The sequence below is a fragment of the Tachysurus vachellii genome, chromosome 26 (assembly GCF_030014155.1).
Source record: "Tachysurus vachellii isolate PV-2020 chromosome 26, HZAU_Pvac_v1, whole genome shotgun sequence".
In the NCBI taxonomy this organism is placed as follows: domain Eukaryota; kingdom Metazoa; phylum Chordata; class Actinopteri; order Siluriformes; family Bagridae; genus Tachysurus; species Tachysurus vachellii.
The window spans coordinates 5,562,417-5,576,724 of NC_083485.1; the positions used below are offsets into that span (position 1 = coordinate 5,562,417).

Below are 14,308 nucleotides of genomic sequence, written 5' to 3' on the forward strand. Positions count from 1 at the left end.
CTTTTATTAACAAAATAAGTCACCGTACATACATATATTTAATGTTAAATAACAGGACTGCTTCATAAAGCTGACAATTATATTGTGATAACACTTCAACACAAATACTCAACATCGATTGTGAACCACAGTGTACGCTGGTAAGTGTAGCATGAACACTGTAGCACATTTAAAAACACACTTCTCTCAAAGGCTTCCTGTCTCTCTAGCGACAGGTCTGTTCGAGCCGGAGGAGATCATCAACACTCAATTTCACTAAAAAGGATTTGAACAGAAAGCATTTTCTCTGCCCCAAGTCAATTTTCTGCTTTTAACAAGTTATTAAAAGTACACAACGTATTTCCAGGTATTTCCTACGCACGTAAAGCGGCGGCTAACACCCCTACAGTGCAGTACAGATTGGTCTCCAAGGGAATGTCCATTCGCTTTGGCACATTCCTGCAGTTTAGCCCTTAAGAGTAGTAATAAAAGAGAATTAAAAGGCTTAACGAGTATTGTTAAGAACCTACAGAGCTCGTATTCACCTGCCTCACTGCATCTTCTAATCGATATATAGCCTTTTACCGCTGCCTCGTCTGGCTTCAGAAGGATGTATATTAGAATACGTTTGTCATGTCGTTTATAAGAACTTCCGTGCATCACTCCAGCACACACTGTGTCTCTGATCAAGCACACACTGTGTCTCCGTCAGTGATCCTGTGAACAAATAGATTCGTATCTTTTATAAAAGGCAGACATTTCAATGTCATATGAACTGAATTGTCAAGCAAGTCTCTGATCCCACTAAAACAAGGAGATGTAAAACAATGTTCTTTGCCACCCGGGGTATTTTAATTGTCCTTGTGCCACAGCTGGAGAAGCTCAGACAGTAGCGCCAGATGCACGGCAAGGTCACGTGTTTATATTAAAGAGTCTCTAACATAAGCACTGTGAGACGGCAGGTAAAGCTGTAGAGTTTCCCAACAAGCAGAAAAGGCTTTGTGATGGAACTGTGTGCTTGGTGAATGGTGACATTTTCAATATGTACGTTTTTAATAAATAAATTAAAAAAAAAAAAATATAGTGCTGTGGTATAAGAAGATTAATACACTTCAGGAAAGTATGGTTCTTGTAAATTAATGAGCTTTGGGATGATAAGTTACTGCCCCATTGCTGATTATATTCCTATAACAGCAAGTTCTTACGTAGCGAACTTTAGAACATTTGGGTTTTCTCATTTTTCAGTGCCATCGATATGCACTTGCTGTTCACCTTGTAATGACATCCTTAAATTGGTCTACATGTAAATAGTTATACTTAATTAGAATAGATTTTTACAGACACATGGTATAGATTTAAATAGTTGTGGAGGACAGTGGCTAAGCTTCACAGTATTTTTGTTAGAACAGTGTTAAAGAGGTAGGAGGCTGCCAGCTCACAGGCGACCCTTTAAATCTTTTTGCTGCAGACACTTTTTTTGCCCGACTGTCACACTTTAAATCTCACTGCAGTAGACACTCTCTGCTCTAGGCTTTGGACGTTCAATGACAAACTGTGCCCTTGGGGCAGTTTGCACCCAGTGACGCACCCATGATGGGGACAATAACCCCCAGGTCCAACACCAGGGCAGCTGGGGCTGCTTGGTGTGGTATGTGGGAGAGAGACTATATAAAGTGACATAATACCCTTTCAACATTTGGAAATTTGGTGAGATAAAAAAAAAAATGTCTAATGACAGAAAGTGACTAGCAAAAACAAACAGGCTTAAGAACCTTGGAGCATGGAAATACTTCAGAAACAGACCGTATTGTTTCCAGAATTAGAAGAACTCATGTTTTCATCTACCTAATCTGTTTTTTTAAGATTTAAACATTTAAACAGTGATAACACTCAAAAACCGGCGATCGGCCCAAACTTTCAATGACTGAATTTCTTTAAGACAATTCCTGGACCCCCACATGGTTTTCCTGAGCTTTCTATAGTAACCTAAATTGTAAAGGTTTATTAAAACAGTCTCAAATATTTAAGCACAACACTTTAAAAGTTATAGTTAAACACTGTTAGATTTTTTTCTTTCAGGCATTTTGTTCCACTGTCCTTCACAATTTGTTGCATTTCCTTCAAAATGGACTTTAAGTAAATACTTTAAGGAATTTTCCCACTCTGATGCATTCTGGGAATTGTTCCCTCCACCTTTATTTATTGTTGTCTCTGTCCATTACCAGGATTCACCTGTAGGCGGGTCTAGATGTCTGCAGGCATATAATGTCTGCGCCTTAAGACTTGGAATGAAGAGCTCAGTTTGTTCGAGTTTGTTAGTCGTGTCAGGATAAAGAGGAGACATTTCCTGGATCTCCGCTGTCTTAAGTAGTGTTAGATGAGAAGCATTTTGCTCCCTGCTTTAGTTCCAGAGACATCTGCTTTCAAAGTGTCATCGATACACTTCCTTTCAGTCCTCATAAACTGCCACGCAATCCACATTCCTGCAGTTCTTCTCTGGTGTGTAAACATTGCTCCACTGATTTTGAATGATGCTCATTAAAAATAAGATTTGATTAAATTAAAATGCCATTTCCAGTGTCTCATGACCTATAACAGAGGATCGATGGTCATGGTAATCTGTTCTCTGTTTCTGGTGCTTCCATTGGAGCTCAGGTACAACTCTTCCCGACGGCAAAGAAAGTGGCGTGCCAGAATTTTCCGGAAGGTGTTCCTGAATTCCCTGATGTGATAAGCGTAGATAATGGGGTTGACTGCTGAGTTGGCATGCGAGAGCATGATGGCCACGTACATGATGTAGTCGGGCTTGTCCACTTGCGTAAAGAGGGTGAGGCAGTTGAGGACATGCACAGGAAGCCAGCACAGGGCGAAGAGGCCTACAATAATGGACAGAGACTTGGCGGCATGGATTTCCCTCTGCAGGAGCCCACGATGGTGCTGGTGATGGCGGCTCTCGCCGTTGCCCATCACGCTTCCGAGCTTGATCTGGCGCAGCTGTTTTCGAGCCACCGTGAAAATCTTGACGTAGATGCCTAGCATGATGACCAAGGGCAGCAGTACGCAACCAAAAAAGTTGAAGAAGACCATGTAGTTCATGTCCACTACACTCTCGAAGAGGCATTTTAGAATGCAGCTCTGCAAGAAGCCCTGGTACACTTCTGTGCTGGAGTTGTGGAGAGGAGAACTTTGGTTTTCAGGCTTACTGCAAGCGCTGGCTTTCTTGTTCCAGCCTGCAAATGGAATGAGGCCAATGATGAATGATAGAATCCATAAAATAGCAATGATCTTTCTGGCCCTGTTCCCTGTAACCAGCTCCTTATACCTGGAAAAAAAAAAAGAGAGAGAGAGAGAGAGAGAGAGAGAGAGAGATATGAGTGAAAGGTCTGTAGTTACAACGAAACAACAAAAACCCTGCTGATAACTGTTGGCTATATTCCAGGAAAGCTTTAAAGGCTGGACCACTGTAGATCAGTCACTCGTTTTATCCATACACTTTACCTTCATACTTGTTTATTATTGCAAATACAATTTGCATTAACTGAAGCAATACTACTTTGACTTTGATATTTTCCAGTTGGTCTAAAAGAGTTAGACCAAGCTAATTAAACTGTGATGTGCTGAAAGAGGAAATGAGTCTGCCAGCAAAGGTTAATATGGACTTTACGACCACTGCTGTTCTTGCCAACTACATATTTGTAACCAAACAGGAATCTTTTGTTTAAATATTCTGTCCTCAGGCGAATGATAAAATCTCTGTGATTATGATTATGACAAAAACCGTCAAGTAAAAATCTTAAGTTCAAAAATGTCTTTCCAAAAGTGTTTTATTCCATTCTTTTGTAGCAGCGCCACTTGCATAGAAGAATCAAGCTCAGACCTACACATAGTGAGACCAGAGCGATGACCCAAACTCTTCAGCGCAAGGCAATTCATCTCCGACCCTGCCAAGCCTGCCCACTCCGATGGAGTAAATTACACATTAGGATGCATTATTCAAGTCTCACCTAATCCGCACATTGCATTTCTCTTCCCTAAGAACAGAAACTGTCCAGAGTGCTATCAGTAAGAGAAGCTCCACACTGAAATCTATGACTGTATCACTGGCATACATCATATACTGTATGTAATTGTACTGTATGTCTTCACCAGTCTTATTGAATGCAGCCTTTATTCCTGTCCATGTCTGCTTTTTGAATGGTTCCTACAAGCCTTCGGACTGCCCTGAGTCTTAAAAGGCCAAGTCAAGATCACTTTACATTCTTTTCAAAGCCAGGCGTTTATTTGGCCTACTTTGTAGCTTCATTTGGGCTATGACTATATTTAGCAAGAACAAGACCTAAAAAAGTCCAATTACAAATGACAGTAAATTCAAGACAAGCTCAAGTCAATACTAAAATGTCTTGTGATAGTACTTAGATCCTGCAGTCCTTCTTCTACCTCACTGCTTGGTTGTTAGGAGGTTTTTCTGTTTCTTCTTTTCTTCACTTGACATTTGAGTGAAGATGCATGAGTCGTGTCATGATTATCGTCATCATCCATCCCAGCTCCCTTAGTTCACACAACTCCATCTCCATCTTCTGCCACTTCTGGTTCGAGTCAAGGCTTAACTTTAGGAGGATTGAATGCTTGTGATATACAGCTACCATTTTCTCTGATGGACCGCATTTCATAATGTGCTTCTCCAGTGAGTGTCTACTGTTCTGTCAGAAGCTTCTGGCTTGCTGCTTTTATTAAAATGAATTTCCTTTCTGGGCTTTTTATTTCTTTAAGACTTTTCTTGAAGTAGGTTAAGTAGTTTTTCTTTAAGTAGGATCTAAAAGCATTCGAATTTGGTCTTTATTTTGAACCGTGTACTATTAACAGGGTCACTGCAAAGCTAATCTTAAAGGTCAGCGGTGTCATTAATAAGAGAACTTTTAAAGCCAAAATGTGCAGGCCATTAAAGGTCATGGATAATGACATTTTATTAGCCTTTGATTGTAAAGGAAAATGTGCTCTGCGAACAGAATCCTACTTTGTGAAGGACTCGTCACTTAATTTGTTTTTATACTCCATACTAATAAGAACCATAGCCTCACCCATGCAAAGACAGTAGTAGTACACTGTGCTAATATACCAACACAAACATATTGCAATGATATTGCAGTGCTTCATACAAGTCAGGGGTGTGGTGAATCTGGAGTCTATCCTAGGAACAGCAGAAAAACTCCAAGGCTGGAATGCCATTATCTCATATTCTCACACCTGGGGGCTATTTAGACTTGCCAATACACCTAAAGTTGAAACAGACCATGTAGCTCATGTCCACTACACTCTTGCAGAGGCATTTTAGATGGCAGTTCTACAATAAACCCTGGAACGCTTCTGTGAGTTGTGGAGAGGAGAACTTTGGTTTTCAGGTTTACTGCGAGCGCTATATTATCCCTTCTTATAGCAGGAACACAGTGCATGCAGCAGAAAATCTCCATGGTTGAAATCTCATATTCAAACAGTTGTTCACACCTTTGGGGCAATTTAGACTTGCCAATACACCTACCTACATATTCTCGTGAAGAATCTAGAAAAACCTGAGGAGCACAACCATAGGCTCAGTGAGAACATGCAAAATTCTGCCCAAGATCATGATAAAACTGGGGATCCTGGAACTGGATAACACTCGTGTGTTTCCAAAAAGTAGGGATCTGTATGCTGTAGCATTAAGATTTCTCTTCACTGGAACTAAGGGGCCAAAACCTGTTCCAGCAAGAAAATGTCCATGTGCAGAAAACAAGATCCTCAACCTTACACTGTGTACCCTGCTGGACACCTTTTGGGATAAATTGGACTGCATGCTGACTGTGGCCCAGGCTGTCTCATTCAACATCAGTCCCTGAGCTCATTAATGCTTGTGTGGCTAAACGGACAGATAACCACAGCTACCCCTCAAAATGTAGTAGGAAAACTAGATGAATGTAGGTTAAAAGCAAGTGGCCTGGCAAGAAACCCCCCACTCTCAGAAAACACTCCGGTTAACTAATGTCCTAGTCTGTAGCAGAGCTTCAAGCTCAGTGACGTGGGGGAAAAATGCCAAAACGCTGTGGTCCTGTTGGCTGAGTAGATGAGAATGCTTCAGTGCACACCCTTCCAAATAATTAAAATACAATAAACAAATGGCTTTAGTTTATTTGTTCAGAAATTCCAGTGTGTTTGAAGACAAATTTTCATCTGGACACAAAACAGGATTTCCCAAAACGTTCTTACTGAAAGCTTTTTTTTTTTTTTACTGCATGTGGTTTCTATCTGATATAAACTGTCAGCTGTTACAGTTAAATGTCCTAAATGAAATGATGATGTTTGACATTTTCTTTTTACTGTCATAAGAAACATTATTGAATTGGTTAAACAGATTTTTTTTTTTCCATCCTGCAGTAATCCCGTCTTCTCCCCTTTCACACTTAGGATGCGACTCTGACTCAAACGTATGGCTGGGTCGCATTATGTTAAGTGGTTTCTGACTTATTTTGTTCTGGGAAAAATGGTGCAGCTATGGGAAGGTTTTTACTTCACTTAGCTGAATGTCGTTGAACTCGTGCCAATGCAACATGCCATTTCTCCAAGCTTTCTCCAGTCAGCACAGATGTCCTTGCTAATGAGCCTTAAAGGCAAGAGAGTAAGAGAAAAAGTGACAGATTGTGGAAAGTGACAGATTGTGGAAACCTGGATTGTGTTTACATGATGCTTCAAAACAGTCAAACATTGTAATGGAGCTAAACAATACAATAATTCTCAGGATTCTCTGCTTTATATAGTAACATGTACTGGCAGTTGATCTCTGTGTTTGATCAGATGACTAAAGTGTAGTTACTCTTGCTCTTGGCAACAGTTAGACCTCTTATGGGGGATCTAGTGACTTTTTGAGCAGACATTTGCGACTCTCCAGCTCACGTCACAGCTCGTCACCATCATGTAAACTTACACTGAATATATAACAAGCAATCTCTTGTCCCCAGCGATCACCGAGTGATTCCAAACATGTTTATTCGCGTCCATTACCTTCTCTAAGTAACTTGAAGGATGTTTTGATAGGAAAATGAGCAAGAAAAAACAGGGATATGCAAATAAGTCTCTCACATCCTGCAGTGAGTTCTAATGAATTTTTTTTAGCATGCATTTCCTGCTTTACTCTAAAAAGAGTTGCATTTGGACAAAAACACACAGCCCACAATACACAGGTGTTTAAAGGAATTTTAAGGAAACTTGTGGAAAAAAAAAGTGATACGATTAATCAGTCATTCTACACAGTGCACAGGGGCATGTATAGAAATGCTGAGCAGCCCCAGCTGGTCTCATAAGATCATAGATATACACACTAGATGTCGCATTGGGGTCCTAAAAATGCGTCAAAACCGCCGCCATCTTTGTACGGTGCTCCTTTACCTCAAATGCATGGACGATGCCGGACTTCTGTGCTGGTTGTTCAAATGAAAGAAATCTAAAAACCAGACAGCAAGGGATTACATTTCACAGGTGAGAATGTGTTTTATGATATTGAATGTTAGGAAATTATATTTCTTGTTCCGTTGGTTTGTTTTAGTCCTTGGTTAACGACCGCAGCTAATCCATGCTAGTTACCTATTAGTTTTTGACAGTTAGGAAAACCGACAATGTTTGTAGAGTCCGAAGCTCTTAATAAGGACATTAAAATTGACCCATGCTTTTTTGCTTAAAGGTGAAAAGACCCAACTTTATGTATGTTCTGTAAGATTCCCTTATCTGTCAAACATTTTATTAGATTGTCCTGGACTTAACACAAGCAGAATGCTCTTTTATCAAGTTACTTCACTTAAAGACATATTTAATGACATTATGTCTGAAAAGGGTTTGAATTTTATCTTATGTTAATAAAACAAAAAGTATAATATGACTTGTTTATATTTGTTTTGTTTTTATTGTATTTATATGATATTTGTGTATTTGTAATTGAAATTTTTTGCCATGAAAATAGCTTTTGATTGATGACATGGCATTAAATAAAATAATCAGAATCTGAATCTGTTTGTAGATTCCCAAGTGATAAACAGAGACGTCAGTCATGGACAAGTTGCAGGGACACTAGACACTTTTTTTAATGTCATAAGCTGACAAGGATGTCACCAGTTAGGTTGGCAGTTCAGCCTCAGAGTCAAACTTGTTTTTTTTTGGTTTATGTGACTACTTATTTAATGTTGCAAAAATATTGGGGGAAAAGAATAAATAAAAGATTGAACAGTCTTTAGCACCTCAACTATCTAACTTTCACATTATGTTCTCAAATTTGTGATTTGCTTCCAGCTGCAAATTGCTTTGTGTATCATATTCACTCACTCATTTTCTACCGCTTATCCGAACTACCTCGGGTCACGGGGAGCCTGTGCCTATCTCAGGCGTCATCGGGCATCAAGGCAGGATACACCCTGGACGGAGTGCCAACCCATCGCAGGGCACACACACACTCTCATTCACTCACGCAATCACACACTACGGACAATTTTCCAGAGATGCCAATCAACCTACCATGCATGTCTTTGGACCGGGGGAGAAAACCGGAGTACCCGGAGGAAACCCCCGAGGCACGGGGAGAACATGCAAACTCCACACACACAAGGTGGAGGCGGGAATCGAACCCCGACCCTGGAGGTGTGAGGAAAACGTGCTAACCACTAAGCCACTGTGCCCCCCTATTTAATAAACCAATACAATTTAAATGTTTTAATGAACATGTATAGTCACACCATTGTAGCAGTGTTGCATGCAGTAGGCTATAAGGTAAGTAGTGATTGTTCATTTGAAGTTTACTCAAGTGGAAGAATGTAACTAATAAACTTACACCTACTAGCACTATGCATTATATTGTGAAAAAGTAGATTATCTTAATATCAAAACCTTAAATTTTCTCTGGACTTAATGATAAATACATATCTGACCTTTGGAATGACCAAAAAAAAACTAGAAGATGGTATTTATGACGATTTATGGTGATTTTATTTCTTTGCCTACATTGACGCTGATGCATTAAGAGGAGGGGGTCCCCCGTACCAAGATGGCGGCTTAGTTGACGCATTCGTTCCAATGTACTGCCATATACAATGCGACATATAGTGTATATATCTATGTCATAAGATGGCAAGAGGAAAAGATCTAAATTACTTTGAATGATGGCTCATTATTGGGGCTTTGCCTGAATCATCAATCATTATCGGCTGCGTTTAAATAGGAACTGTGACTAATGTGACGTCTGCATTTAGGCCTGTATAAAAGACATCAGTGTAAGAGGCTGGAAATTTCTGGTTAAGTAAACTGGTGGTGGATCAGTGCATTAGTCTTACCCAATCACCCACCCTGCCCGATGAATCATCCCTGGCACCACCTTTTACGAAGGTGTGATTATTTTTAAAGTTGTGGATGGGGCTACAGGAGACTGTCATGCCTTCTTTGAACCAATGTTGCATCAGTCAGCTGTATGGTCTGGTCTTTATCAGCAATCATTTAAAGACTTTGACAGGAAGGAATTCGTTTTGGGTCCATGGTGATCTCAAGAGTTTGCGATGGCCCATTAGTTCCTCAGGAGCTCTCGGTTGCACTATTATAAACTGTTGTAGAAAGGACATTGTTTATATTTTATATTATTTACTGTCCAGTGTCACCCAAATGAGGATGGGTTCCCTTCTGAATCTGGTTCCTCTCAAGGTTTCTTCCTCATATAGAGTTTTTCCTTGCCGCCGTCAGCTCCGGCTTGCTCATTAAGGGTAGGGATAGATAGTATTTTAAATTAATATTTTTACATTAATTTTAAACTTTCTGCTTCTTTTTCTTCTTATTATTATATTTCATTCTTTTCCTTCCGAAGGAAGCTGCTTTGAGACAATGTGAAGTGTTATACAAATAAATTGAATGTGAATTTGATTACCATATACACAAGATGACACCCATCACCATATTCTATAAACCAAGAGAATGTTAATATTATTCCTTAACCCCGGACAGTGAGCTTTCTCTGGTCTACTGTTTGGGACATTTATTTATTTTACTGTCATGGTTTGTGTCCACTTCTCCACTGGGAGAACAGCATGACCCAGCCCCCATCCTACAGGGCATGGTTTGATAAGAAGAAAAATGATGTCAATCAGATCTCCAACCAACTGAAGTCCTACGGAGAAGTTATAGTTGGTGTGATTCCTTCCTCACCATTATCAAAAGTGTTCATCTCCCTAGTATAGTTTAACAGATTAACACACTGTTTTTGTCCTTTATCACCTCTCTGTGTCTGGCAGTTGAACAACCATCAACCATCAGCTATAATTTGGACACTGCTAGAACTTCTTGTAGTGCAACTGAAATCTATGTTCCTACTACTGTAACATGGCTCATGTTTCCAAAGACAAAACGTGTTAAATATTAAACTGTTTGTGTTTGTACCTTGTGATATATATTTCAAGAATAATCTGCTTAAACTGTGAAAGAGAAATGTAATAATTGCCTTGGGACTGTTCGGTCTCTTGGCTGTTGTGATAAATGATGAGAGAGGACCATTCTGTGCAAGTGAAACTGACATCACAGCGACCCTCCTCCACCTTACAGCTCGCCTTGGGTACAATAATGGAGGAGCATTGGAATGCAAGTCCATGCTTCAGATTAGTTCTAGAGAGTTGCAGTCCCTAGACACCAGGCAAGCAGCCACGCACTACCCCAGGCTTTGTGTTCGAGCAAGTGGGTGGCCTAGTGAATGTGAAATTCACACAGTGGTTACTGTTCAATGAAAACCATAAGGGTGTGTGGTGGGAACAGTCAAGTCTGCTTCCCGTTAAATCATGTATATTGATTGGGAACAGACCCAGTATTTGCACTTCTTACAAGCCAATGAGTCAGAAACCAAAGAGGCAAACGAGCACGCTGAAACCTCAACGGGGTGTTATACTTTCACCTACGCATATACAGCTGCGGAAACACACTCGGTCGCTCGTCTGAGATCACAGTCTTATTTACTTTCACTTAGACACAGACAGAAACTATGAGCAACCCATGTTCTGTACCCAGCCTGACAGTTGTTGTGGAACGGAAAAACTAACATTTTAATGTTGTATGGTGTTGTTTTTCCTTCCACCTCCCAAAAAAAAGCCCAAGGTGCCAACCAGGACAGGCTATGACTCTTTTAGATCGGAACGAGTGTGATATAATATGATGCGTTCCTACTCATGCCTAGTGTTCCACTACATCCCTGACCAGCAAACCATAAATGAGTGACATTCAGTTTAGTGATAAATGAGTCAGCATGCTACTGTGATGCTTTCTTTGTGCACATTTTATAGAATATAATATATTTTAATAGATGAGCCATCAGTGATGAAGCCCAGCTCAGGCTGATACCATTTTAAAAATGTCTTTACTAACTTTCTTTACATCATCGTACATCATATTTTGTGCAGTTGTAATGAGTTCGAAAGGAAAGTTTGACACTTGACAGCAGGTTGGTGTGAACAGCTTGTGCTTGATGTCTCAAAATCAATCTGCAGAGGTGTACAATCTATAATCTATCCGTGTTATGTGTAAGATGAATGGAGTTCCTGTTAAAGGACACATTAGACCGGACTCTCATTCAGCACTGTAAGAGCTCTTTTATCTGACGGTACTGAGGTCCCTTTAACACACGTTCATTAAGCACAGTGTGTGTAATTCAGTCTAGTCCTCACTCTCAGCACACTCGAATAGCCACACATCAGGGTTCAAACAGATACACACAGGATACGCACCACGTCGTTATCACATTAAAGCGGGTAAACACATCATCACACGTTTTATTAAACCGTTCGTCACCTTGTGTTCAAATCCTTAAAGTCAAAAAACGGCTGTGTTCTTATAAAGACCTGCTAGAAGTTACAGCATCACAGCTGTGCTGATAACCTATTGATTAGTGACGCCTACAGCACTGTTCCTCTGATCGCCCTAGGTCTTTCTATCAGACGCAGTGTTTTACGCAATAGATGATCAGCATTTCATCATATGCACACACGACACAGTCTGGCAGTAATTAGAGGAAATGCTTGGCTCCTTGTAACACGTGCATACAGGCTGTTTTTGTGGGTGACACTATAGGATGTGACACCAGTCCTGAAATCAGTCACAATAAATCTCACACTATTGCGTAAGCAAATTTAGGCTGTTGATATTCGTCATGGAGAACATGTGGGTTAATCAGAGAACAGCAAACATGCCTGACCCTAATCAAGCTTAAATCCTTGTGGTCAAAGGTTTAAAGGCTTTGAGTGACAGCACGGATCTCGGATCTCAGCAGTGGGCTAATTAAAAAGTCATTCCTAATCTTTTCCCTCCCTGTTAAAAAGATATCAGTCCATTTTTTTTGTTCCAAGTCTAAAGTTGTAAAGTTCACACTCACCTCAGAGGAATTTTGACAGCCAGGTATCTGTCGACGGCCACCGCCAGGAGGCTGAATATTGAGCTTTGTGTGAGCACAAGCACGAAACAGGCGAGGAAAAGGCAGCCGTAGAAGTCACAAGGCAGCCCGATGCTGATGGTGATGGCGAAAGGGATGGCGAGGCACCCGACCAGAATGTCGGCTACAGCCAGAGACACCAAGAAGTAGTTGGTCGCGTTTTTCAGAGTGGAGTTGATGGCGACAGCCCAGCACACCAGCACGTTGCCGACAATGGACAGCACAGCGATGATCAATTCAACGGTGATGTAGAAAGTACTCATGTCAGCGAGGAGAAACGCGCGCGTCACCTACGAGAACACGGATAGAGCGCGGACCGGAGCGCGCGCTGCCAAACACCACCTCATGCAACAGGACTCATGTGCGTCAAATGCCATCTATGTGGATTTAAAGAACAACCAACAAACAACATTTTCTTACTTTAAAAGTCACAGCTTTTTTTGTGTTTTTTTTTTTTTTTTTTTTTTTTTTACAAGGAGTTTGAATAAACACGCAAAACTATGATGTTTAATGATGTTTATTTAAAAGTAAGGAGTAACTTTAATAACGTGCTGGAAAAAAAAAAAAAAAAGAATTAGGAATGAGTTAAAGAATAAAGATGAATTCTTACCCTCGGTTGTTTTACTTCTACTGTAACCCTCTGCAGCTGCGCTGTGGAAATGCGACTCCAACACATGGCTTTTAGATGGTGCCCATAACAGCGCGTGGTCACGCCCACTGTCGGACCAGGCCACGCCCCCTTGTGGTAATTTGTAGTAACTCTACACGGTTTACACGCTGAACATATAACAACAAACAACTCTATAGTAGGTGGGATAAGAGGAAAAAAGTGCTGTAAAGACTCCCGCTTGAACACACCGGATGGTTAAGAGGAAAAAATAACCAGATAACTAGAGTTTAGAACAACCGACTATAAATGAATTCATAGTGATGTTTTTTATCACATGGAGGCGTGGCCTGGATAGACAAGGGGCGTGGTCACGAGCTGTTGTGGGCACTAAGTAATCATAGACATAAAGACTTTGTGATTCATTTATTTCCAGTGATTAGATTTGAAATAAAGATTAGTTTATTATTGTTGTGATTATTCTTCCAGAGCTCTGATCATTTTGTTATCATTTAGTTCTTTTTTTAAACTGTGATTTTTTTTTTTTTTGTCATTTATTTCCACTTGGCGTGGGATTCTTCCTCCATACTTGATTTGATTGCACTTTATTTATTTTTCTTTACATGGTGTTTGTAAAAATGTTTTTTTAACCTAATTACTTTATTTTGATGTATTATTTTCACAGGGTTTATTTATTTGGTAATTGTTTCCCCTTATGATTTATTTCAGATGTAATACACACTTCATTTTTCCAGATGAAAACCTTTTTTTTTCGTTTTTTCTTTCTCTTTTTTCCCTCGATAACTTGTTTTAAAAGCAGCACTGTTTCTTATTTGGGTTATGTAATTTGACATGACATTTTTAAATACAGTTCATGTATTTTACTGTGGTTTTTGTAGACGCACGATTCGTCATATCTCAGTAAATTCACTTCTTCGTATTTCATTTGCAATAGTGTGAATTTTCTCTTCCTCCTGATCCATGTGTTTATTATTTCATTATATTCATATACATTCACAGCATTTATCAGACGCTATTATCCAGAGAGACATTTATCTGAGTTATATAGCTGAGTGATTGAGGGTTAAGGGCCTTGCTTAGGGGCCCAGGAGTGGCAGCTTGGTGGCGCTGGGGTTTTAGCTCACAACCTTCCGATCAGTATTCCAACACTTTAACCAGTGAGCTATCACTTCCCATGATTCACATGATAAAGTGTTTACCTGAGTTTACACGATCACATGGATGTGATTTCTCCA

General features: G+C 40.1%; 1 protein-coding gene across 1 annotated transcript; it reads right to left on the minus strand.

Annotated features, from left to right (window-relative positions):
* Positions 1–65: 65 nt before the first annotated feature.
* Positions 66–13,187, minus strand: adora2b (adenosine A2b receptor). The gene is made up of 3 exons (XM_060862784.1): positions 13,056–13,187; positions 12,389–12,822; positions 66–3,301 (listed from the first exon to the last, which is right to left on the minus strand). Exons 2-3 carry the CDS (start codon positions 12,706–12,708, stop codon positions 2,569–2,571), a joined length of 1,053 nt encoding a protein of 350 aa, XP_060718767.1. The 5' UTR covers positions 12,709–12,822; positions 13,056–13,187; the 3' UTR covers positions 66–2,568.
* Between the last annotated feature and the right edge of the window lie 1,121 nt (positions 13,188–14,308).

Bases quoted from the DNA above. Each gene is read 5' to 3' on its own strand.
- adora2b (XM_060862784.1), bottom strand. From the start codon at position 12,708: ATGAGTACTTTCTACATCACCGTTGAATTGATCATCGCTGTGCTGTCC. The intron at 3,302-12,388 runs GTGAGTGTGAAC...TTTTTTTTCCAG, and splicing joins GCTGTCAAAATTCCTCTGAG to GTATAAGGAGCTGGTTACAG.